General features: G+C 44.1%; 1 protein-coding gene across 1 annotated transcript in view; it reads left to right on the top strand.

The window, feature by feature from the left end:
• Gpr156 (G protein-coupled receptor 156) overlaps positions 1-24,494 on the top strand; it is a 100,330-nt gene that overhangs the window by 20,083 nt on the left and 55,753 nt on the right. Inside the window, exons 2-3 of the mRNA XM_048422842.3 lie at positions 12,617-13,045; positions 13,384-13,520. Of these exons, the coding sequence (XP_048278799.3) occupies positions 12,950-13,045; positions 13,384-13,520 (233 nt within the window). The 5' untranslated portion in view covers positions 12,617-12,949. The remainder of the gene's footprint in view (positions 1-12,616; positions 13,046-13,383; positions 13,521-24,494) is intronic.

Genomic DNA, 24,494 nt, shown 5'->3' on the forward strand with positions numbered 1-24,494 from the left:
ACAAGTAAGGTTAAAGATATTTCCAGCACGCAGTATCTGCTTCCGGCATCACAGGCTAACTGGCAGTGGACTGTTGCTCCCATAGAGAAAAATCTAGAAAAGCCATATTTAAAAAACTACTCAAAGCCATAGAAGACATACTAAGGCAGCGAAGAACTTAAGAGCTAAGACCCTGCCCCCCAGAGGAAAGAAACTCATTAAATACCTTGCATTCCAAACTGACTCTTTGCTGGAGCCACTTGCTCAATAATAAACAATGAAGTAGCTGCTAGGAGTCTCAGAAGAATCTTGTGCGATCTGATAGGACTGAGAAGGGCACAGGAGCACGGGGGACCACAGTCACAAAAGGGAAGGGGCCCAGTGACATCAGCCTAGTGGTGGATGGACTGCCTTGGAAGCAGCACAGACAAAAGAAGTATTTAGAAAATCACGCAGTGGCTGAGGGGATTGGAGCAATTGTTCAGAGGCCAAGAGTATCGCTCTTCCCAAGGATGAGAATTCAGTTCCCAGCACATGTGTCAGGAAGCTCACAGGCACCTGTAACTGCATCTCCAGAGGGATCAGATGCACTCATGCGCACATACCCACACACAGACATACACATAACAAAAATAAATATTAAAAAATTTAAAAGCTGGAAGGCTAACCGGAACTACTTGTATTGTTTTTTTTTAAATGTTTTTTAAAAAGTTTTAAGTGCATGGGTGTTTTGCCTGCATATGTGTCTATGCAGCACATTGATGTAGTACCCACTGAAGCCAGAGGAGGGCATCAGAGTCCTTGGAACTGAAATTATAGATGTTTGTTAGTCAGCATGTGGGTGCTGGGAATTGAACCCAGGTTCTTCTGGAAGAGCAGCCAGTACTCTTAATTGCTGAGCCATCTCTCCAGCCCTCCTACTTGAAGATAAAAATGAGGTTCAGGTCCTACCTAAGTGGAAAAGCCTGAAAAGCAGCCTAACTATTTTCTGGGGTTCCTGAAGGTCTGTGGCTGCACAGTTGGGGAGACAGAAGTCTTGTACAGTATGAACGATCAGCCAGTCACTGACTAGATCAGAAGAAACTGTTCTTATTTCGGCCCCCACAGAAGCCATTTCCATTTTCTTTTGAGGAAAGAAAACTATCTAGGGCATTCGTGTGCTTAAAAATAATTTATGAGATTCGGCAAAATAAAACAACAGGCACACAAAAATGCAGCTTCCAGAACGCAGTATGAAAAGGATAGCTCGAAGTCCCCGCTTTCAGAGTCTGGGGAGACAGGCAGCTATAGTTCCCAGGAAGGAATACTGGAGAAGAGAACCGTGGAGAAGACGTCAGAGAGTTTCTCAGGACACCTTAGGCCTAACTGTGTGATAAACAAGACAACAAAAATAATTAAGACTATCAAGGATAGCAACATAATAAACCTACTTCACCCTGTTGGTCTTTATGTGACCTACTACTCAACAATAGGAAAGTAGACCTTCTTTTTGGCTTAGTTACTTTGGTGTTGTCTGACAAAGCACCATGACTGATGTGGGATTCCCCTCTCTATGCTACCATTGGTTAATAAAGAAGCTGCTCCAGCCTATAGCAGGGCAATATAGCCAGGTTGGAAGAGAAAGAGAGAGAGAGAGTAGATGGAGTCAGAGAGAAGCCATGTAGCTGCTGAAGGAAAAAGACGCCAGTGAGAACCTTACCCAGTAAGCCACAGCCTCGTGGAGATACACAGATTACTAGAAATGGGTTAATTCATGATGTAAGAGCTAGCTAGAAATATGCCTGAGTCATTGGCCAAAGAGTGTTGTAATTAATATAGTTTCTGTGTGATTATTTGGGTCTGAGCGTCTGAGAAACGAATGAGCAGCGTCTGTCTACACATGACAAAACTGCTTATAAAAAACAGTATTTAATTTGGGCTCACTGCTTCAGAAGGTTAGAGTCTGTGACCTTTACGGCAGCAGGCAGCCGGACATGGTGCTAGAACAGTGGCTGAGAGCTCACTTCTGACACATAGGCAGGAGGCAGAGAGAGAGCTCACAGGGACTAGGGTGGGCGTTTGAAATCTCAAAACTCACCCCCAGTAACACATCTCCTCCTACAAGGCCACACCTCATGATCCATACATGAAGTTCCATACTGAATCAAGTATTCAATTATATGAGCCTATAGGGGTGGTTCTCAGTTAAGCCACCTCACTTTTTAAGTATAAATGGAACATATGTTTGAGTATAAATGGAACATATGGTCAAGACAGACCATATGTTGCATTCTATCATACCATAAAAATTCGATAAGATTAAGGAGATTGAAGTTATTCAGAACATGTTTTTGAACATGGTAGAACTGAGAAATCAATAAGAAATCTATAAACATTTGATAATAAAATAACATGCTTCCCAAATAACTTATGAATCAAAGAATTAATCAAGGGCTGGAGAGATTGCTTGGTGGATACAGTATCTAGCACACAAGCACGAGGACCCAGCTTCAGACCCACAGGAAAATCAAGAATGATGGCATGCATCCCTAACCCTTGGCTGCGGTAGAGTGCGGGAAGAGCTCTAGAGCTTGCTAGCCAAGACGGCTAGTCAGCCACTAAGTTCTGGGTTTATCATGTTTTTTAAAAAAAAAAGGTGAGGTCTAGTAGAGGAAGATGTTAAATCTGACTTTCACCCTCTACATGCACTCAAACACACATGTACAGGCATGTACACAAGCCTACATACACACAAAAATTTCATGAACACAAACTAGCTGGGTATGATGGCACACACCTTTAATCCCAGCACTTGGGAGGCAGAAGTAGGAGAGTGTTTGTGAGGGCAAGGATAGCCTAGTCTACATAACGCGTTCTAGGACAGCCAGGTCTACACAGTGAGACCCTGTCTCAAAAAAAAAAAAAAACAAAAAAAAAAAGAAAAGAAAAAAAGGTAAGTTGGGCGGTGGTGACGCATGCCTTTAATCCCAGCACTTGGTCGGCAGAGACAGGCGGATCTCTGTGAGTTCAGGGCCAGCCTGATCTACAGAGTGAGTTCTAGACAGCTAGGGCTGTTACACAGAGAGACCGTATTGAAAATCTAACATGGATGGGGGGCATCACTACAGAGTCTACTTTCTCCAGGAAAGTGTTCATAGCCTTCTTATGTATGACTGAGAGCATTTAAGAATCATGACTTGAATGATGAAAGGATTGGGTGGGTTTTTCTCTTTTATTGAAAATATGTTTTTTCATATAATTTTCATACATTTTTCATACAATTTTATACTTTTTTTCATACTGTAATCATTCTGATCACAGTTTCCCTTTCCTAAACTCTTCCCGATTCTTCCCTTCCTTCTCTTCTACCCAGATCTACATCGTTTCTATTGTTAGAAAATAAACAGGCATCTAAAGAAGAATAAGAAAAGAAAAACAAGTCAGAATAGGATAGAACAGAAGAAAAAGCCAAAAAAATGCACATGAGAAACACATACAGATGTAGAGACACATATGCTTGCACACACAGGAATCCTGTTAAAGTACAAAATCAGAAGCTATAATATATACTCAAAAGACTGGTAAGGTAAACAAACAAACAAACAAACAAACAAGCCCTGACACAATACTATGGGACAAAGAATCAAATATGTCATTCAATTCATTTTGTGTTGGCACTACTGGATACAGGGCATGCCGTTAAGAACAACCAGGAGGAAACCAATTTTTCTTTGTGAAAGTTATCAGGCAGAGAAAGCTTCTGGGTTGGAGGTGAGGGTATTCCTGCTTCCCTCAGCACTAGGACCCCATCAGATGCAGACCTGTGCGAGCCCTGTGCACACTGTCATAGTCTCTGTGAGTTCATATGTGCGTCGGTTGTGCTGTCTGCCCGGTTTCCTTGGTGACCTCCACCCCTCTGGCTCTTACAACCTTCTAGTTGTCTAATTTCCTAATCATACATCTTTGAAGTTGATTCTGAAGAATAACTCCAGTGGCTTGACACGTGTGTGCACATGGTCTTTATCAGAGTAGCCTGCAGGGTGTTATATCAATGGTTTGTGCAATTTGTACTCTGATGGAGTCCCGTATTCCTTGGCTGAGCTAGGGTTCTCGTTGGATGACTTCCCAGGTAATAGCAGCCATCATCACCTAAAACTTGTGAGAAGGCAAGGCCAGGCAGGGCAACATAGCAAGAAGTAAAGGCTGTGGGGAGAAGAAGTAGAGCAGGGAGAGCAAAAAGGGGCAGAGGGAGGAGAAGAAATTCCTGAGTTTTAGCTACGTTAAGGATAGCTTGTTAAGCAAGTGGCTGCAGAGTGACTGGGGTATTGATAGTCTGTATTTTCCAGCTTTCTCCTAAAAGAGCCCAAACTGCCCCCACTCAAGTGATGATGTGGATTGCACAGCAATGTTGAACTACAGTTTAGGGAAATCTATATCCAGTTCAGACGGGAAGTCACAGACAGTGTGAGAGCTCTCTTATCCCTGCCCAAAGGCTTTCAGGATGAGCCCCGGGGTCCCAGAGGCTTTGGCCCTCACATCTGTTTGTGGAGTAGAACACCCAGTCCCTTGAACAGAGTGATCTTCACAGGCTGTGTGGCGTCCTCACGAATGTCCTTTAGCCTGGGGCTCAGGGTCACTGTGCCCAGGAACTTAATGAGCCGCTCAGCCTGCGATCTGAGAGGGACAAGGTTCTCTGCTGCAGGAGGTAAAACCTGAGCTGTCCAAAACCCAAATCTGAAGCCTTCACCTTACTGTTCTGTCTGGTTTTCCTGTGGCTAGAAGCTTGATTTGGTAGGACACCCGACTGTTTGGCTGGCGAGAAATGACAGCAGGGACTTCACAGCAATTTTCATTGAAAGAGAGCAGCCAAGTGTCATTCATCCTTGGCCCTTAATAGTTTTCAAATGGGAACTTTATTGCATATTAATGAGCACTAATTTATATTTGTGGACTCATTTTTATGGAACTCATACCAATATAATTTACCTAATAGTAGCTAAGCGTCACTAGGTAACAGTGGAACTCTGAAAGTTAGTGACAGTTTCGTATGATGCTTTGTTTTTTTTCAATTATCAAATTCTGGTCTGTGGAATATTAAGGGGTCTCAAGAATCCAAGTATGAGGCAGCAGACATTCACAAGCTGGTTTTGTGGTTGTGCTAGCATGTACCTGAGAGTCAGCCACACATTTCAGGGCAGGTCTCTGAAGTCAGGAGATATGCCTGAGAAATGCAGCAGTATCCCAGCTAGTGAATTGTTGCAGATTATTACTTTAACTGGGCAAAGGTGTGTTACGGTTGTTTCTGCTGCATTTGTTTAATTATGTAAAGTGTGTTGCTGTTTTGCCTTGCCTGCCTGAGGTCCCTGATTGGTCTAATAAAGAGCTGAACAGCCAATATCTAGGATGTAGAGGGATAAGTGGGGCAGAGAGAGTAGAAAGGGAAGAGGAAACAAGAGAAGAGAATGAGGGAGAAAGAGAAGGAAGTGCCTGGGACCAGCCATCCAGGGAGCTGCCCACCAGCCAGACATAGAAAAAACAGGAAAAGTAGGACATACAGAATGAAAGAAAGAAGAGAAACGGAGGGGAGCAGAGAAAAATGTATAGCTCAATAAAATCAATTAAAAAAAAGATTGAAAGAAAGGTAAAAAGTTCCAACGCAAAATGTAGATGAAGAGAAACAGGTTAAATTAGGTTCTAAGAGCCAGCAAGAAGTGAGCCTAAGCTACGACCGAGCATTTGACTAACAATAAGTCTCCGTGTCGTGATTTGGGGGCTGGTTGGTGACCCAAAAGAAAGCCTGCTCCAGTGAACCTCTGGGTCATGTCAGCAAATAGGTATTGCTTGCCTACTGTGTGTAACAGGCACTGTGCTAAATGCTTGAGTAGTACTGGGTTGGCTTGTTCCAAGGGACATCCCTACCTCTTAGCACAGTGGCTAGCAGGTAACGTTAATCATTGTTCATTGAATTAAATGATATGATCTCTGCTCTCGAGGTCTGTAATTCATTATTCTTACAAAAGCTGATTTTTAAAATTTTATTTTATTTTCTGTGCATTGGTATGCGGGTGTTGGATCCCCTGTTGGAGTTACAAACAGTTGTAAGTGGCCATGCAGATGGTGGGACTTGAACCCAGGTCCTCTGGAAGAGCAGCCAGTGCCCTTAACTGCTGAGCCATCTCTCCAGCCCCACAAATTGTAGCTACAGATATTCAGGGAAACAATATGGATGGGTGGATAACGTTGGTTATGTGTACCCTCATGTTCTGTGTAGATGACCCTTCTAGATAGTGGAAAAGAAAGAAGTTGGCATTCATTGAAGATTCAGTAGGTATCAGTTGCCTTTGCATATGTACCACATGTGACATGATTTAATCATCAGCAGTCCCGTGAAGCATATATCCCTGTTTCATTGAGCAGGCAGCTAAGAACTGGAGAAATCCTGTCCCCAGACACTATTAGAGTATTATGAAGCTGGAGCTTAAATTGAGACCAAGCTATGTTTATCACAGTGCCATTAATGGATTAATTAATTGATCAATTAATCTCAGCATAGGAGGGAAGTCAGACTCCACATACTGGATGGAGGGGTAAGTTGGCCCAGGGACAGACATTACAGTATTCTCTTTGTTTAGATGACTCGCTGTTTATAAAAATCTCACTGCTTATAGGAAGGTACAAACACTTAATGCTCTTGCAGAGGACCAGGGTTCAGTTCCTAGAGCTCTCGCATCAGCTCACAGTGCTCCGTAACTCCAGAACATGGGCATCTGATGTTCTCTTCTGGCCTCTGTGGGTACTTTGACTGGAACCTGTGGGAATCCAGGCCAGCATCCCGTCTGCATACTGGCAGCAACAGCATCCTAGAGAAACAAAATGTACCATCACGGGGATCTATGAACATCCACACCCTTTTTTCCTAGCTCTGGAGCTCCGTCATGATTCAAGTTGCTCTGTTGTGCTTTATTGTATGGTGCTGGCAATCAAAGCCAGAGCCCAGAGCATACTAGGCGAGTCCTTTACCTGAACTGAGTTCCCAGGCCTGTCACGATTCCATTTTACTGTTAGTTAGGCGGGGTCCTACTCAATTGGAAGTGAGAATATGATCCAAGATGCTTGTGTTTGAGACATAAAAACATATGGTTCGAGTGTAAAGGACGAGTCAACACTTGCATATTTTCCAACACACACAGGCTTATAGATGTAACTTTAAAAATAATAAAACCTTCCCCCCATTGTTCTGACATTTTTCCTGGGGAGACTATTTCTGTTCAACCCAGAAAGGGAAGGCAATGACTGATCAAGTTAATACTTCTGTCTAAGTCCACTGTGGAGAACAAAAGAACTTTCAGGTTACTTACAGAACACGAGGGAGGGGTTACCTTGAGCATGGTAACACTTGGGCAGCTGAAGCAAAGCCCAACCCTGTTGTCAAGGTTTCTGTCCTGCCCAGTTCTCACAATCATTAAGTTCCAAAGAAATCACACAGAGGTCTACATTAGTTATAAACTGATTGGCCCATTAGTTTAGGCTTCTTATTAATTCTTATAACTCATATTAGCCTATTATTCTTGTCTATGTTAGCCATGTGGTTTGGTACCTTATTCGGCAAGGCAGTCACATCTTACTTCTTCTGTGGCTGGGTCATGACTGCAGACTAGGATTTCCTTCTTCCCAGAATTCTCCTATTCTCATTGACCCACCTCTACTTCCTGTCTTGTCCTGCCTATACTTCCTGCCTGGCTACTGGCCAATCCGTGTTTATTTAAAATTTAATTGACAGAATACAGACCATTGTCCCACACAACCCAGCATGGGTGGCAAATCGTGAAACCCATATCCTGGAGTTCCCTACCCAACTCACATGTTTGCTGCTTACACAACCTGCGGGACAGGCCTTCTGTGTCGGTTTCCCTCCAGTGAGTCTTTAAGTTTCTTGAGCCTCTGTAGTCTTTTAAGTTTCTTGTGAGTTTCACAAGCTGGTGAGTCTCCCTCTCCTTCTGTGTTTTAATCTGGAGGAAATGGCCACACAATTAAATTTACCTTGTTCCCTCTCTAGATTCTTTGGCTTAGGTCCACATTTACATCTGGAATCATTGTTTGGCAAAAAAGACCTTCTTCGGTCATTTCTCTTTTTAAAATATATTTTATAAAATTCTTAGAGTTTCATATATGCATACAAAGTATGTTGACAACATTCACCTTCATTCCTTCCTCCAGTTCCTACCAGATCCACCCAACTCCCAACTTCACTGGACACTTTATGTACACACATGTGCAGATAGACAGACATATAGACAGACGGATGGATAGAGATACAGATATATCCCATTGAATTCAGTTTGTGCTGCCATACATAGGCATGGGGCAATCTATTGGAGCAAGGCCCATCTACCAGGGCCACACCTTAAAAAGAAAACAGAAAACAACTCTCTGCCCTCTAGAAGCCATCAACTGCTTAGAGCACCTAGCTCTCATATTTTCTCAGCCTGAAATTTTTAGACAAGGTTATTACTTCTTTCAAACTGTTTTCTCTCCTCTCCACTCAGAATCCTGTTACGTGTGTATTGGAGCATTCCCAATCATCTCTACGCTCATTTTTATTGACCATTCTCCTCCTACGCTTCATCTTCAAGAATCTCTCTTGCTAAGTCTTGAAGGTAACCAGTATTTCTCTCTAAAGTATTTAATCTAGGGTATTTTGTTTCAGAGTTCTATTTTTATCCGAGGGAGTTCTGTCCAGCTCTTCGTATCTTTGTTTCCTGGCCCTTCTCGTGTTTGGCTTTCAGTTCTCGTAGCGATGTAGACCAGTTGTTTTAAAGCCTGTATGTGCTTAGCTGCATCTTTTCTGTTATCTGTTTCCATCAAACTATATTTTAAATCTTTTATATTTGTGAGCCATATTTATTTTGAATCTTTAAATGTCTGGTATGTTCATTGGATGTTGCATGTGTGTGTATGTATCTATATGATCATCTACATGTGCATGTGGGGTGCACATGTATTAGATATATGTGTGCATGCACATGGAGAGGCCAGCGGTTGGAGTAACTTATCTCCTCCAGTTGTCTCCTCTTTACCTTTTGAGACAGGATCTCTCCCTGACTTTATTCTCTCTAATCCAGCTACACTGGCTCTTCCTGTCTCTGCCTCCCCAGTGCTGGATTGCAAATGTACATCGCCCTGTTTGGCTTTTTAAAAAACGTGGATGCTGGGGATTGAACCCATGTCCTTATGCTTGTCAGCAAGCATTTCACAGCTGAGCCATGTCTCCAGCTCCTGGAGGATAGACATTTCTAATTTATGTTGCTAACTGTTAGATCCTGTTGTGTTGCTGAAAAAGAACTGGGTTGTGTTCTTGAGATGGCTGAATACTCTGAGAATTGCTCTGGTCCTTTGTAGGCTTCTTTGTTTGCTTGTTATTTGTTTCGTTTGTTTGCTTGTTTGTTTTGAAGCACTGTTAGGGCAGGCTCACAGCATCCTTTGGACTTGGGTTAATTTAGTTCAACTCTTATGGTGTGATTTTCCTGACGATTCTCTTCAGGGTTCAGCCTATTGTGAGTCTCTCTTCTCCGGCTGCTGGGAACACAGTGATGGCTGCTCTCGGGGCTGTGCAGCTGCTGCCTACAATAGTCACTGCTGTCACTTGTGCAGAGACTGTGAAAGCCTCAGGCTCCCTGCGGATCCCCTAAGCACCTTCTCTCTCTTTACTCCTCTCTATACTTTCCCTATTCCAATACTGTATTTTATAGATTCCAGCCACCTCAACAACCCTAAACTCCAGCTTTTACTTTCTCTTTTTCTCCCTCCCTCCCTCCTTCCCTCCTTCCCTTTCTTTCTTTCTTTCTTTCTTTCTTTCTTTCTTTCTTTCTTTCTTTCTTTCTTTCTTTCTTTTCTTCCTCTTAGCAAAACATCTAGTTTCTGTTTGGATTGGTTTTCCCTCCTGGTGCCCCAGTTCAGAATTTGCCTGCAGGCAGAATGTCTCTTAGGAACCAAAGTCCTATGATCTGTTGCCTAATGTCTGAAAAAAAAAAAGCATTGCTTCATACGTTTTGTCTGGCTGCTAAGTTGTTTTTAGGAGAACAGCAATTCTCACAGCGGCTAATTCTTCCTGGGCAGTAGCAGAAGTTCTATGAATTGCAAAAGAACTTGTTAGTAGATGGTGGTCATGTGACCAACTTTTCAATGACCAGAAATAAATAGGATTATTTATAATAAAAATTGAATAACTAGGTTAATAAATAGGATATAAGACCACTCAAAGCCCCATAAAACACAGTTTTAGAAAAGAATTCTATAGTGACTGCTAAAAGGCCTTGGGTCTGCTGCTATGCATAAAATGAACACAGTTTCCCATGGGAACATTATGTATAGGGATGTGGGGGTGGGTTTGCCTTAGGAAGGGTGTGGCAGACTTTACACCTTGAACCATGAGATCTGACTCTCTTCTCATGGTCTGAGGCTTCTCCCTAGTCAGCCAACACTATAACCTTTCAATTGTTCCCTTTTCAGTGGTCGAGCCCTCCAATGTTTCAGAACTTAGACCTAGGAGCTTGTCAACCCTAGAGATTTACCTGCGATAGGCTCCTTTGTGAATTTCTGTAACTAAGTGTCATCTTTGGGATTGCATACCTGCCCCCTATGGCAATCTAATCTTGTCCTACCTAAGTTTCCTGAACTGGGTATTCGTGGGTCAAAGGAAGGGTTTCTCAAGACTCAACTCCAAAAGCTTTCTCGAGTATGTAATGTATCATATGTCTCTACCAGGGAGTCTCAGTTTTACACATGCTGGGGACAGCTGGCAGTGACTGGACACTTGTGGTTGTTGTTGTTGAAGATGTGTGGTTGTTGGAGTTGGGAGGAAAGTGCCAGGCATGCCATGGAACACCCTGCAGTCACGGAATGGCCCAGAGGGAGGAGAGTGTCAGGCATGCCACAGAACATCCTACCTCACAGAATGGTCCAAAGGGAGGAGAGTGCCAGGCATGCCTCTGAACATCCTATAGTCATGGAGTGGTCCAGAGGGAAGAGAGAGCCAGGCATGCCACGGAACTTCCTATAGTCACAGAATGGCCCAGACAACAATGGATTGTCAAGTCAGGAAGACACGTCTTTGGCTTCCCAGTATGATGGGAAAGGCAATATGAAAACACGTCTCCTTTCAGACTGCCACAGTGTAACCTGCTCTGTGATTTGTGACATCGTTCAGCAGGGGACATCTGAAAAAAAAAAGTCTTTTTAGTTGTAATTCTAAGAAAATTAGAATATGAGTAGCCATGTCTTGTTTGCTTCTTAATTTTATATCCAGTCATCTGCTCAGACCACACAAGAATTCAAATGCTTGATGGGAGACAGTGGACTTCAGTTTTCTCGTGATTGCTCTGTCATGAAGCTGGTAAATAATTCAGAAACATAGCGGAGACCAGTGACCGGGCAACACCTGGCGCTGTATTGTCCGTGTCTAAGCACACAGACTCCAAAGATGACACTCTGCACCTGTCACCATTGTTCTGCCTTAATCATGGGTCTAGTGTTCCGTGACTACCGATTAGTAGCAATTAATATTTGTCCCAAGTCTCCTCCACAGAGAACCCTGTACTAGTGGGGTACTTTCAAAATCACAAAGTGAAAATGGCATCCTCATAAGATCCCTCCATTGTCCCCAGGTTTGTTCTCTGTCCTAAAAGATGGATTGGTTTTCAAAAGCAAGGATGGAACTCAGGCATGTCCAGTCTGCAACCCATAGACCACATATGCCACCCCTTCCTCTCTCTCTCTCCCACCCCACCCCTCCTTCTCATCTATCTTTTTAGCCAGACTGGCTTCCAGCTCCTGCTCACCTAGCTCGGCATTCCAAGCCCTGAGATGTCTGGCTTTACTTCTCTGAAGATCATACTATTCATATTACAAACATCTTCTGAGAGAGGTGACGCCTTCCTCAGCCCGCTTCTCAGTTCCTTCCCCTAGGAATGACAAGCCCATTGCCCTTCTGACAATTTAAAAAACAGGACAAACTCAGGGCAACTCAGCTATCTGGACATGGAAGGCTCCTCCACACACTGAGAGACAAGAGCAGATAGCTACAAGATAATTAATGCAGAGAGGCAACATGGGGTACTCAACCCAGAATCACCTAGAAGCAGAGCTTAAACCAAGAGCTAGCTGGGTGGTGGTGGCGCAGGCCTTTAGTCCCAGCACTTGGGAGGCAAAGGCAGGCGGATCTCTGTGAGTTCGTGGTCAACCTGGTCTACAAGAGCTTGTTCCAGGGCAGGCTCCAAAACAACGATCTTAGGACACAAATTTTGAGGAGGGAAAGGAAGGGGAAAGATGTGACTTATAAACCAAAAGTATAGTTTTTAAAGAGCTTAGCCACAAGGCTTTAAAGAGTGAAAAGATTTTTTTTAACCTAGAAATTATTAAACATACTTTAATCTGTTTCTAAAGTACTCATTACAATGAGCTTAATATATTTATTATGTAAGTATTATATAATATATGTAAGTATTAATATAAGTATTTTCTATCTTAAAATGTTGTGATATTTATAATTATATGCATAGAACTACACATAATAGAATGTGACGACATATAATTAAAATAGTAAAAATATTTTAAACCTGTGTGTGTGTGTTTGTCAGCTGGTCTGCTTGCTTTCCTGCAGGGCCCAGTGTGGGAGCGCGTGGAGCGCTGACCGCCCTCTGGTGGTGAACTGGAATCAACACCGTGTATGACCTGAGATGCCCACTCTCGATCACGTGGTTGCCGCTGGCAGCAAGGGGCCAGCTGAAGAATGTCTGGTGTTCAACTATGACTACTGAAAGAACCTAATTGAAACGCCCCTCACTTCTCCTGGAATCCCTCTTCGACCCTGGAGCTGAAGTCTGGCGGCAGCTCTGAGATGGGGCCTCTGAAGGAAAAACTTCAGTTGTTTCTGCATCCTTGGCAGGGAGTAGCCGCAACTGAGTAGGCGCCCGTGGAGGGGGCATGTGGTGACATGGAGCTGGAAATCAACTGCTCTGAATTCTGTGACAGTTTTCCTGACCAGGAGCTGGATCGGAGACCCCTCCATGATCTTTGCAAGACCACCCTTGTAAGTGAGCAGCCAGGGGCATCAGTGCTACTCATACATACCGGGGTGGAGGTGGGAGTGGGGGTGGGGATGGTAGAAGAGGAACGGCTCCTGTAGGACACGCTTCGCCCAGCTTTGGTTTTTTTCCTCTAGAGCCTTCATTCTTGTTTTGTTTTGTATTTTGAGACAAGGTTTCTCTGTGTAGCCCTGGCTGTCCTGGAACTTGCTAGGTAGACCAGGCCAGCCTTGAACTCACAGAGATCCGCCTGCCTCTGTCTCCCAAGTGTGCGCCACCACCGCCTGGCCCATCCTTCATTCTTAACTGCTTCTTCTTCTTCTTTTTTTTAATGCACCTCCAGACTGACTCACAGCACAGCAGTGCAGACGCCTCCCCGCTGTCTCCCGCCCTCTTGGGGGTTGTTTGGACTTTTCTCAGCTGTGGATTACTTCTGGTGCTTTTCTTTCTTGCTTTTACAATTCGCTGCAGGAAGAACAGGTAAGTGACTTCCTGCCTGCATTCTCACCTCCTGTAGCCAGTATTCTGAAACCCAGAGAGCTAACATCATCTTGGCCCCACCAGCAGCTTAGCCAGCATCCACCCCTGTGAAGCCTGTGAGCACAGGGGTCTTGTCCCCCATGCTCCCCACGGTGCCTCCAGCATTTAGAACAGATTGACACATAATGAGTGCTCAGTAAATATGTCTGGTGGTCTTGGAGGGGAGACCAATCCAAGCCGTGAATGCTGCCAAGAAAATGACTGGGGAAAGCGCGTGTTTCGGGGTTAGAGAACTACAAGATTTCTATCATGTAAGCTGGTGCCCAGTCAGCAAATTACACAAGGATGGCATTGTCTCCCGTGTGGTTTGTTCCCAGGGAACCAGTAGCTGAAAGCATTCCGGGGCAAGCTTTGTCAGCTGAAACAAAGAAACTTGGGGCTGGAGAGGCAACCTGGCTGGTTGAGTGCCTACCTAGCATTTACAAAGTTCTGGGTTCAGTCTCCTGCGTCACATACAACTGGGTGTGGTGACACCTGCCTGTAATCCCAGAACTCAGGAGGGGAGACAGGAAGATTAGGAGTTCAAGGTCATTGTTTTAGGGTTTTATTGCTGTGAAAAGAAACCAACTCTAGGTAACTCTTATAAAGAAAAAGGCTCCGTCAGGGTTGGCGTATGGTTTCAGAGGTTTAGTCTATTGTATGAAGAGTACCATGGAAGCATGCAGGAGGATGCGCTAGAGAAAGAGCTAAGAGTTCTGATCCACAGTCAGCAAGAGACTGGATACCAGCCTGGGTGTAGCTTGAGCACGTAAACCTCCAAGCCTGCCCCAACAGTGACACACTTCTTCCAACAAGGCCGCACCTACTCCTACAAGGTCACACCTCCTAATAGTGTCACTCCCTATAAGCCAAGCATGCAAACACATGAGTCTACAGGTCTATTCCTAGTCAAAGCGCCAGTCATCCTTGGCTATAGCAAGTTTGGGATAGGCTCATATAGCAAGTGAGCTGGCTCAGTGGGTAAAGGAACTTGCTGCCAAGTTTGATGACCTGAGTTTGATCTCTGAGACCCCACATGGTAGAGGGAGAAAACTAGCTGTTGCGAGTTTTACACACATACACACACACACACACACACACACACACACACACACACACACAAATAGAATAAGATTTAAACTTTACACTCCCAAAAAGGAAAGAAAGCCTTAACCTGGGAATACCGCGCTGTGGGCTCCCACAGTACACACAGTGGCCAGTTCAGTGGCTTCAGGGGCTGTGTCTTCCCTACACACGGAGCTGAAGGAGTAGAAGAGGACACAGAGGAGGCATTCGCCCATGTTAAGAACAGACAAGCAAAACCCCTCAATTGTTGAAGCACTGGGCCTAGAGTCCATTTTAAGTTTCAGTGGCAGTGTTGTCCTTTGAGGATGAATGCCATCGAACCTCCCTCTTGAGATTTAAGACTGCAAAGGTGAACTGTGATTCTGAGTACACGGCATTATGGATATTTACTGAGGATTAGTGTTTGAACTGGGAGAATTAGTATTTCGTTAGGATCTGCTATAAAGTTAAATGTAGCTTGAGTGGTATGCTTTCAAGTTCAACCTAGTCTTTTTCTTCTGACCAAGACTCATAATTTTTATATGTAATTGTTCACAAGGCAGGATTTAGCAAACATGGGGGTAAAGATGGCTCAAAGGTTCAGAGTTCTAGTTGCTCTTCCATTTGACTCAGGTTTGATTCCCAGCTACACGACAGCTCTCACCCTGCTGGAACACCAGTTCCAGAGCACCCTAAGGCCTCTTCTGGCCTCTGCAGGTACCAAGCACACATGTGGTGCACAGACATGCATGCAAGCAAAACACCCATCCACGCAGAATTAAAGTTTAAAAGCTTTATCAAACATGTATGCATACTGCTAAAGCAGAAACACCTTCTGGGTGTGGTGGCGCATGCTTTTAGTCCCAGCGCTTGGGAGGCAGAGGCAGGTGGGTCTCTGAGTTCAAGATCAGCCTGATCTACAGAGTGAGTTCCAGGACAGCCAGGACTACACAGAGAAAACCTGTCTCAAAAGAACAAAACAAAACCCAGAAACACCTCTGAGCAGCACTGAGATGGAAACATCTATATTTTTGTCATTCCACCAGAGATTTTTCTGCCTGTCTTGTTTGCAGTGGGAGCATGACTTGGCATAAAGAATGAGATCATAAGAAGCGCCATAGTTCAAATTACAGTGCATGGCAACGCAGCTTAAGAGATCTGAAAGGGAAGATGAAAAAACTCACTTTTAAGAGTGCCTTAGTGAACATAAAATTTGTTCAAATGAGCAACATCACAATCAGATGGTCTGACTGACTTCTGTCGCTCCTGTGCATGCGTTCTGTGTGTGTGTGATTACATATGAATGCCAAAGGAGAAAAGTATATTACTGAAACAAAATAGTATAATGATGATTAAGTTTAGTTGTAGACATTGCATTTTTTTTAATTTTAAAGTAAAGTTAACATAGCCGACAACAGAAAATCAGTAAAGGTGTAGGAAACCTGACCAAACTGGTACTTGTATGACCCTCCTCCCAACAGCATCAGGCTCACATTCTTCACAAGGACACACAGAACATTTGCCAGATTTACCTGGAAAGATTCTAGGCCCTAGACAAAGCTGTACTGCATTTAACTGTGGCATGGGAGTTCATACTTGCAACCTCAGCACTCAGGAACCAGAGCCAGAGCAAGGGGAGAGCAAGTGTGAGGCTAGCCTGGGCCATATAGTAAGGTCTGGAAAGGTTAGACCATGTCTGAAAAATGAAACAAATGAAGAAGAAAGGAAAGGAAGAAAGACAATATAAACAAAATTCAAATCATAAAAAGTATGTTCATTACTACATTGGAATTAAATTGAACTCAGAAAATCCTAAACTATACAGAATCTACTTAGGACACTTTAATAAAACCAAAGAAGGAATCAAAAGGAAAAGTAAAATAGAAAATACCTTGGACTGAATGAAAACAAACATGTCCCAAAGTTGGTTAGCTGTCTTTAGAGTACTCTGGGCACATGAAGAAAGGTCCCAGTCGTTAATCTCACCTTCATCCACTTAAAAAAAAAGACTACAGAACAAATGAGCCTAAACAAATAGTGGAAAGGAAATGATAAGGATCAGTAGGAATCGATAAAATAGAAAACACAACACAATAAAAATAAATAAATCAAAACTCAAAGCTGTGTCGGGTAGTGGTGGCGCCTGCCTTTAATCCCAGCACTCAGGAGGCAGAGGCAGAGGCAGGTGGATCTCTGTGAGTTTGAGGCCAGCCTGGTCTACAGAGCGAGTTCCAGGACAAAAGATCATAAGAATTGCTATGAGCCAAAATCCATTATACAGTGGAGAGGTAAGAAAGGAAAGATAGAATAACCCATTTTCAAAGGTGCTTTATTGAACAATGAAATTTGTTCACAGGCGCATCATTGCAATCAGATGATCCAGTCAGGCATGGCGGCACACGCCTTTAATCCCAGCACTCGAGCGGCAAAGACAGGCACACTCTGAGTCTGAGGCCAGCCTGCTCTACAGAGTGAGTTCCAGGAGAGCTGGGGCTGCACAGAGAACCCTGTCTCAAAAAAAAAAATTAATCAGATGATCTACTTCATTTCAGTTCTGAGAACTCGTGCGTGCATGTGTGTGTGTATGTGTGTGTCTGTGTGCTTGTGTATGTGTGTGTTGTTGTTGTTGTATGTCTGGGAAACACTGTTCCCTGGAAGCCATCTACTTCCTCTGGCTTTTACAGTCTTCCTAACCCTCCTCTTCATAGATCCCTGAGCCTTGAGGAAAGTGGGAGATGTAGATGGCCCATCTAGGGCTGAGCACTCTCCACTCTCTTGCTCTCTGTATGTTGACCAGGACCAGTTATGAATTTCTGTATTAATTTCCATCTACAGGAAACGCTTCTCTGACAAAGGCTGAGTTATATATTGACCTATGGGGATAGCAATAAGTCATTAGGAGTCATTTTATTGTTATATTGACCTAGAAGAATAATAGTTGCTGGTTTTCTTCTTGTGCCCATGACCTAACTGTCCATTGATTCTTGGCCTCATTGGCAGTTTCAGGAATGGATTCTATCTTAGTTAAGGTTTCTATTGTTACAACAAAACACCATGACCAAAAAACAAGTTGGAGAGGAAAAGGTTTATTTGGCTTACACCTTAGCATTGCTAGTCATCACTGAAGGAAGTCAGGACAACAACTCAAACAGGGCAGGATCCCAGAGATGGGAGCTGATGCGTTACATAACAAATCCAAAGGAATCAAGTATTTTTTTTTTTCAAGACAAGGTTTTTCTGTGTAACAGCCCTGGCTGTCCTGAAACTAGGTCTTGTAGACCAGGCCGGCCTACACACAAAGATCTGCCTCTCTCTGCCTCGAGAGTGCTGGGATTAAAGGGGTGCGCCACCACAACCTGTCAAAAAATAAAAATCCAACCTATTACAAAACAACAAGGTCAGGAAAAAGGTTTAACAAGTTTGTAGAGTGTAAGACCATGCACAAAACCTACCTGTGTGTCAATAGACTAATTACAGAGCATTGAAAAGTGAAGTTAAAGCAATACTATTTATAACGTCAGGGGGACTGTGAGACTTTGTCTTCAGAAAGGAAAGGAATTGATAAGGGAAAGGAGAAGGGAGCGGAAAGAGAAAAGAAGGAAGGAGATCTATACATAAATCGAACGATGTGGAATATCTATATATAAAAATGATGACATGCTAGAGAATTAGAAAACCTAAATAAGTGAAGGGGGCTGTGTTCAGCACTCTTAAAAACATCGGTTCTCTAACTGATCTGTAGAACACCCAGTCCCAGCCACACACAACCTCCCTTTAGATATACATTCATCAAGCTGATCCCAAAAGTCATACGAAGAACCTAGCATACCCAACACAGAGTTCAAAAAGCATAAAAGTCGATTTCAGGACTGACCACAAAGCTGGAGAAATAAAGTCAGCTCGGTACTGGCAAAGATAGGCCCGTACACTGACACACAGAGCTCACAGAGGTAAGCCCACATTTCTGTGGCCCGCACATACCAACCGAGCGTACAGGCAATTTCGTGACAAGGCAAGTTCAGCCTTTTCAACAAGCAGCACTGGACAAACTAGACACCCACATGAAATAAGTACCTCTGACCTGCACCGTGTACCCTGTGCAAAAACAAAACCTTAAACTGTGATATTTATTTAAGAATAATAGAAAAGTGTTGTGATCTTTGAAAAATATTCCTTGGATAACTCAAAAGTATAACCCATAAAAGAGAAATTTTAAAATTTGGGTTTATAAAAATGAAATAGCAACCTATCTTCCAAAGAGAGTTTTGAGAGTATAAAAAGAAAAAGCCATGAATTGAAATGAATTATTTATAAATCTGATAAAATACTTTTATTTGTGTGTGTTGGCATAAAATACTGGTAAGAGCACATTGTCTTACCCAGCAATCTTACTCCTAAGAGAAATGAGTCTATGTCTACAGAAAGACTTATTTTCAATGTTCATCACAACTATATTTTAATAGCCCAAAGCTGAAAAACAGCATAAATGTTCATCAATAGATAAATACAGAACCAAATTACTATATATTCATTAATAGAATACTATTCAGCCACAAAAAATGAATTGCTGATACTTGAAAAACTATAGACAAATCTGAAAATATTATACTGAGTAAAAGAGAAGCAGGTCAGGAACCTGGAGGCAGGAGCTGATACAGAGGCCTTGGAGTGCATGACTTGCTCAGCCTGCTTTCTTATAGAACCCAGGACCACCAGTCCAGGGATGGCTCCACCCACAATGGCCTGGGCCCTCCTACATCACTCACTAAGAAAATGCCCTTCAGACTTTCCTACACCCTCATACTGTGGAGGCATTTTTCCTTTCTCCCTCCCTTCTTCCTTTTTCTGTCTCTTTCTTTCTTTCTTTCTTTCTTTCTTTCTTTCTTTCTTTCTTTCTTTCTTTTTTCTTTCTTTCTTTCTGTCTGTCTTTCTTTTTTCCTTCCTTCCTTCCTTTTTTTTTTTATTAACATAGCTTTTTTGATTCTTTGGGAATTTCACATCATGCACCCCAATCCCAATCATCTCCCAGTCCCTCCGTATCCACACTCCACTCTTCTTGTAGCCCTTCACCAAAAATAAAATTAAAAAATAAAATAAAAATAAATTTAAAAAAAAAGAAAAGAAAAAGAAAAAAAAAGTCTCTGTCTTTCCCGCCTCTCTGTCACGTATTCATTTGTCCTAGTGGCCCTGGAAGCTGCGGTGTGTCACACAGTGTGCCCTTTTGGCCCAAACAGTTTTACTTGCAAATGTTCATGGCAATGAGTTGTTGGTCTGGTTCAAGGCCTCTGGTTTCTAGTACACCATCAATACTGGACCCTCACTGAAACTTTTCTTGGATAGACTGCTGTTGTCCTGAGTCAGGGAGATTCTGTGGCTATGGTTCCCTAGGACCGGTCCCTTCATGATCCCCTCCCTATGACCTTCATCACAGGTCATAGGTGGGGTGGCTGTTGGGGTGTGCCAACTCAAAGCCCTGGATGTGGGCCTGAGTGGTAGTTGAGTTGGTAAGTCTGGGCTTCCCCTGGGATAGCCCCCATCAGGCAAGCATCAGGGCCAGCCCTCCCACACCCAGGCCATCAGGATAAGTTCTCCTGTGCTCATGGTGAGGGTTGAGACCAGCTCTCACGGGTGTGGGACCAATTCTCCTGTTGCCGTGGCTAGTGTGGGGAACACAGTTCTCCCAGGACTTTCAAGGGTTGGGGCCAGCTCTCCTGTGCCCACGCCACTGGTGCCAGCTCTTCTAGAAGAGGACAGCTCTCCCACTGAGACAGCTGGTTAGGGTCAGGGCCAGCTCTCTGGAGCCCAGCGCACCGAGGGCCAGCTCTCCCATGACTGCCGGTGGTAATATGGGCCATGGACATCATCACAAACTCCAGCTGAGGTTGGACCACAGACCCATGCATGGCCCTTGACTGCAGCTCAGGCCTAGACATCACCTTGGCCTTGGGTGGCCATACAAACCATTCAGTTCAGTATTGCTGGGGCAGCAGCATGGCCCTTGGGCATCAGTGTTGCCTCAGGAGGCAGCCCAGACCAAGGGCATCCCCATGGCCTTCAGTGATATCATGGGCCACAGACATCTACACAGACCTCAGCTGTGGTAGGGCCAGGGACCCAGACATGGCCCTCGGTGGCAGCACAGACCAAGATACCATATGGCCCCATGTGGCAGCGCAGGCCACCATATCAGCCTGTTCCTCACCACAGTTCACTAACCACTCAGCTTCTCCTCTCCCATCTCTCCACTGCGTACCTGTTCAGAGTGGTACCCACCAGACAGGACTGTGGCTGTCTTCTGCCCACCCAGCTGAGGGGCACAGGGCAAGCCTGTCCAAAAGGTTTTATAATTCCCATTACTCAAAATTCTAGAAAACTAATCCATTGTTAACTAACTTGAACTAACAGAAGGGTCAACAGTTGACCGTAAGTGGATGAGGTTAGCAAGGAGAGACAGGAAAAAGGGATCATGAAAGATCATGTTTAAAAAAAAAACCCAAAAAACAAAACAAAACAAAACAAAAAACCTAAATAGCCATGAATGATTATAGTGACACAGAGAGAAGACAGTTTGCACTGGGGCTGAAGAGATGGCTCAGGGATTAAGAGGACTGGCTGGCTGCTCCTCCAGAGACTCAGGTTCGATTCCCAGCACCCACCTTCTTGAAATTCCAGCCCCAGGAGATCTGATGTAGGCACTACACACACATGCACACGTGGTGCACAGACATACATATATGTATGTCTATATACATACATATATAGGCAAACACATAAAATAAAAATAAATGTTCTACAGTCTTGTGTTTCTGAGATAGCACTCATGAGGAACAAAGTGTATGGCAGCAGGAATGCCTTCCTCTCTTTCTCCCTTTCTGTAGACCAGGCTGGTCTCACACTCAGAGATCCTCCTGCCTCTGCCTCCCAAGTGCTGGGATTAAAGAAGCCCTCCACCACTGCCCACAGGTGTGTTTTTCTAAAGGACTTGCTAAGTATCTTAAAACCAGCGGATAACTTTACTAGATATTTATAATTATATGGAAAGTATTTCCTTAGATTTTTCATGAACTTACTAATAAGAATACTCCTTTAATAATATTCTTACTAAACTGTACAACTTAACTGTTGAAATTGTTGACCATTTCAGGCCCAAAGGGAAGCTCTCCTGGTATGTATTCTGATGGGACATGCACAAAAGAGGGCCCCTGCTGTACATTCAATGTCAGGCCAACCATGTTCAATAAGGTCATTTATTCTGAGCCCTTATTTCACTATTACTGGAGATGATAGTTATAGATAGACTGATATTGTGTATCTCAAAATTGACACTGGAATTCCCACCATAATCTTCGGTAAAATGTTGCTGTGAGAACTATGAGTCATAATTATTGTGTAGAATGTGGAGTTTTACTCTACAGGCAGACAAACAACCTGTCACTGTTTCATGAATGTAGCAAAAGACTCGTCTCCTGGCTCAGAGCCAAAGTAGTCCACACTCACGGCAGAAACAGTAAGCAGCAACTATTTAGTCTTATCGGCTCCCAGGACAACGAGAGCACTGTGAAGGCCCACGAGGAAGGTGGATGCTTAAAGAACCAGTGAATTGCCTGTTGAGGAGAGGGGCCCTGGGCCTAGAGGATTCACTGCCTTTACAGTGAGTTATAAGGTGTGTGTGTGTGTGTAACAGAGAGAGAGGGAGGGTTGGAAGGACGGAGGGAAGGAAGGAGGGGGTTGAGATCTATGTTACCTTTCAAGGTTCCTCATGTATATATAAGCAATCCTGAGAAGGGCCTGGATAAAGAACAGATAGGCACCGTGTCTGGGAGTACCCAGCAAGACTCTGCGGAGAAGCTCCTGGGCCCACGCTAGCTTTGCATCCCACTCAGAGCTCCGTGTAAAAGCTCCTTCCATATCTACAGGAGTGACAGTCAGATACCCAGACTGGAAGTGTCTTTTCCTGTGTCCTCACTCCTGTACATCTTCCTCCCCGGGTAGGGTCCCCACATGGTCCTCTGACTGCTTCTGGCAGAGCTGAGTCTCGAACTCATGTGCCTTACTGCGTTGGCCTCCGCTGCCATCAGAAGATCCGTGCCATGGTTCTTCTGGTGCCCTTCTCAGAATCTCTGACTCCCTGGCTCACATGTCATTGATCCTCGTTACAAAAGTCCTTAAGATCTCCATGCTTTCTTGAGAAGGCTAAGACTCAGCTTTTCTGCATTCTTTCCATTTCTGAGAGCACTGTATTATCATCCGAGTGAGGCTGATCTTGTTACAGTCAGTCGGAAATGTTCAGTGGACTGAATACTTACTTATATGCCCAGGATGCTGTGTAAAACGTGATTTATGGGTTTCTGAGACCTTGAAATTTATCTGTCCCCTGAGTAGAGAAACATGGACAAGTCAAGGTACATTCTGTTTGGGAGGGGGGTGATGGTGGAAGTGGGGCTAGTGGGGAAGGGAGAGGACCAGTAGGAAGGGTTGGGGACTGGGGAAGGGTCAACAATATTTCAAAGAATATATGAAAATGCCATAATGAAATCCATTGCCTTGTATACTGATTTTTAAGACACTGGTTTCAAACCCCGGTATTGAAGCCCAATGCCCTGCTGCTGGGTAGGACCCGGGCTGTCTTTGTACTGATTGCTCCAGGGCTGTCTTTGTGGTCTGATTCATTGGCGCTGAAAGCAAGGTGAAGGAAGGACAGGCAAGCAATCCCAACCACTTAGGGCTGAGGGAAAGCTGCGCACGGAGTTCTGGGATCATGGCTGTAACCTTTGACCTTGTGATTGCTAACCGGGACAGGAGAAGAGGAAGCAGTCCAGCTGGGAACAGACGCTGGCCATGTAGCTCGTGTTAGGATGATGTCGCAGGGTCCATGGCTGGATGAAGCAGAGGAGCCAGGAACAGATCCTGCAAGAAGCTGAGATTCACAGAAGGAAAATATTATTTGGGTCATTGTTTCCAAGGGATTGAGCAGCGAGCTAAGAGCAGATGTAGTATTGATGAGGTCAGCTGCCACTGGTGTGTGGGAAGAGGACCGGAAAGGACATGCAATGTGGATGCAGGGTGCTGGGTTGGGGAGGTCTCTCCTGGGTCCTACTTGTGGAATGGAGCACAGTGGGAGTGTGTGGAGGCTAATGAGGCAGTGGGGTTAATAGTGGGGTCTCAGCACAGGGCCTAGATGGACATCAAGCCCAGACGAACTGCTCACACCGTCCTTCAAACAACTGTGAATGTGAATTTACACAACTAGCCAAGCCTAGTGGCATAAACCTTAGGAACCAGAAGCTGGAGGATCACCGGTTCAAGACCAGCCTGGGCTACATAGCGAAATCCCTGTCTGAGAAAACCAAAAATAAATAAGTAACTGAAACAAAAATAGATGTGTGGGCTGGCAAGATAGTTAAGTGGTAAAGGCACCTGCTGTCAAGTCTGTTCACCTAACTTCAATCCCAGGGACTCATGAGGAGGAAGGAGAGATCTGACTCCCACAAGTTTTCCTCTGATCTCCACATGCATTCCATAGTATGCATCATGCACACAAACAGACAAACACACTGGACAGACAGACAGATAAGAAAGCAGCTGAACACAACTGCCATTAGCCTATCACAGCTGATGATGATGGCATTCACTGAATCGGGAGAAGGGAGTTTTAACTCCCTTACCAAATATTGAGATCCTTGAACTCCTTTTTAAAAAAATTTAAAGATTTGTTTTTATGCTCATAGGTGTTTTGCCTGTAGGTGTGTCTGCACACCATAAGGGCACGCAGTGCCCTCAGAGTCAGGAAAAGGACACCACGTCCCCTAAAACTGGAGTGACAGGCAGGTGTGAGTTGCCATGTAGATGCTGGGACTCGAATCCTGGCCC

Source organism: Myodes glareolus, chromosome 2 (assembly GCF_982192425.1).
Source record: "Myodes glareolus chromosome 2, mMyoGla1.1, whole genome shotgun sequence".
NCBI classification, from domain to species: domain Eukaryota; kingdom Metazoa; phylum Chordata; class Mammalia; order Rodentia; family Cricetidae; genus Myodes; species Myodes glareolus.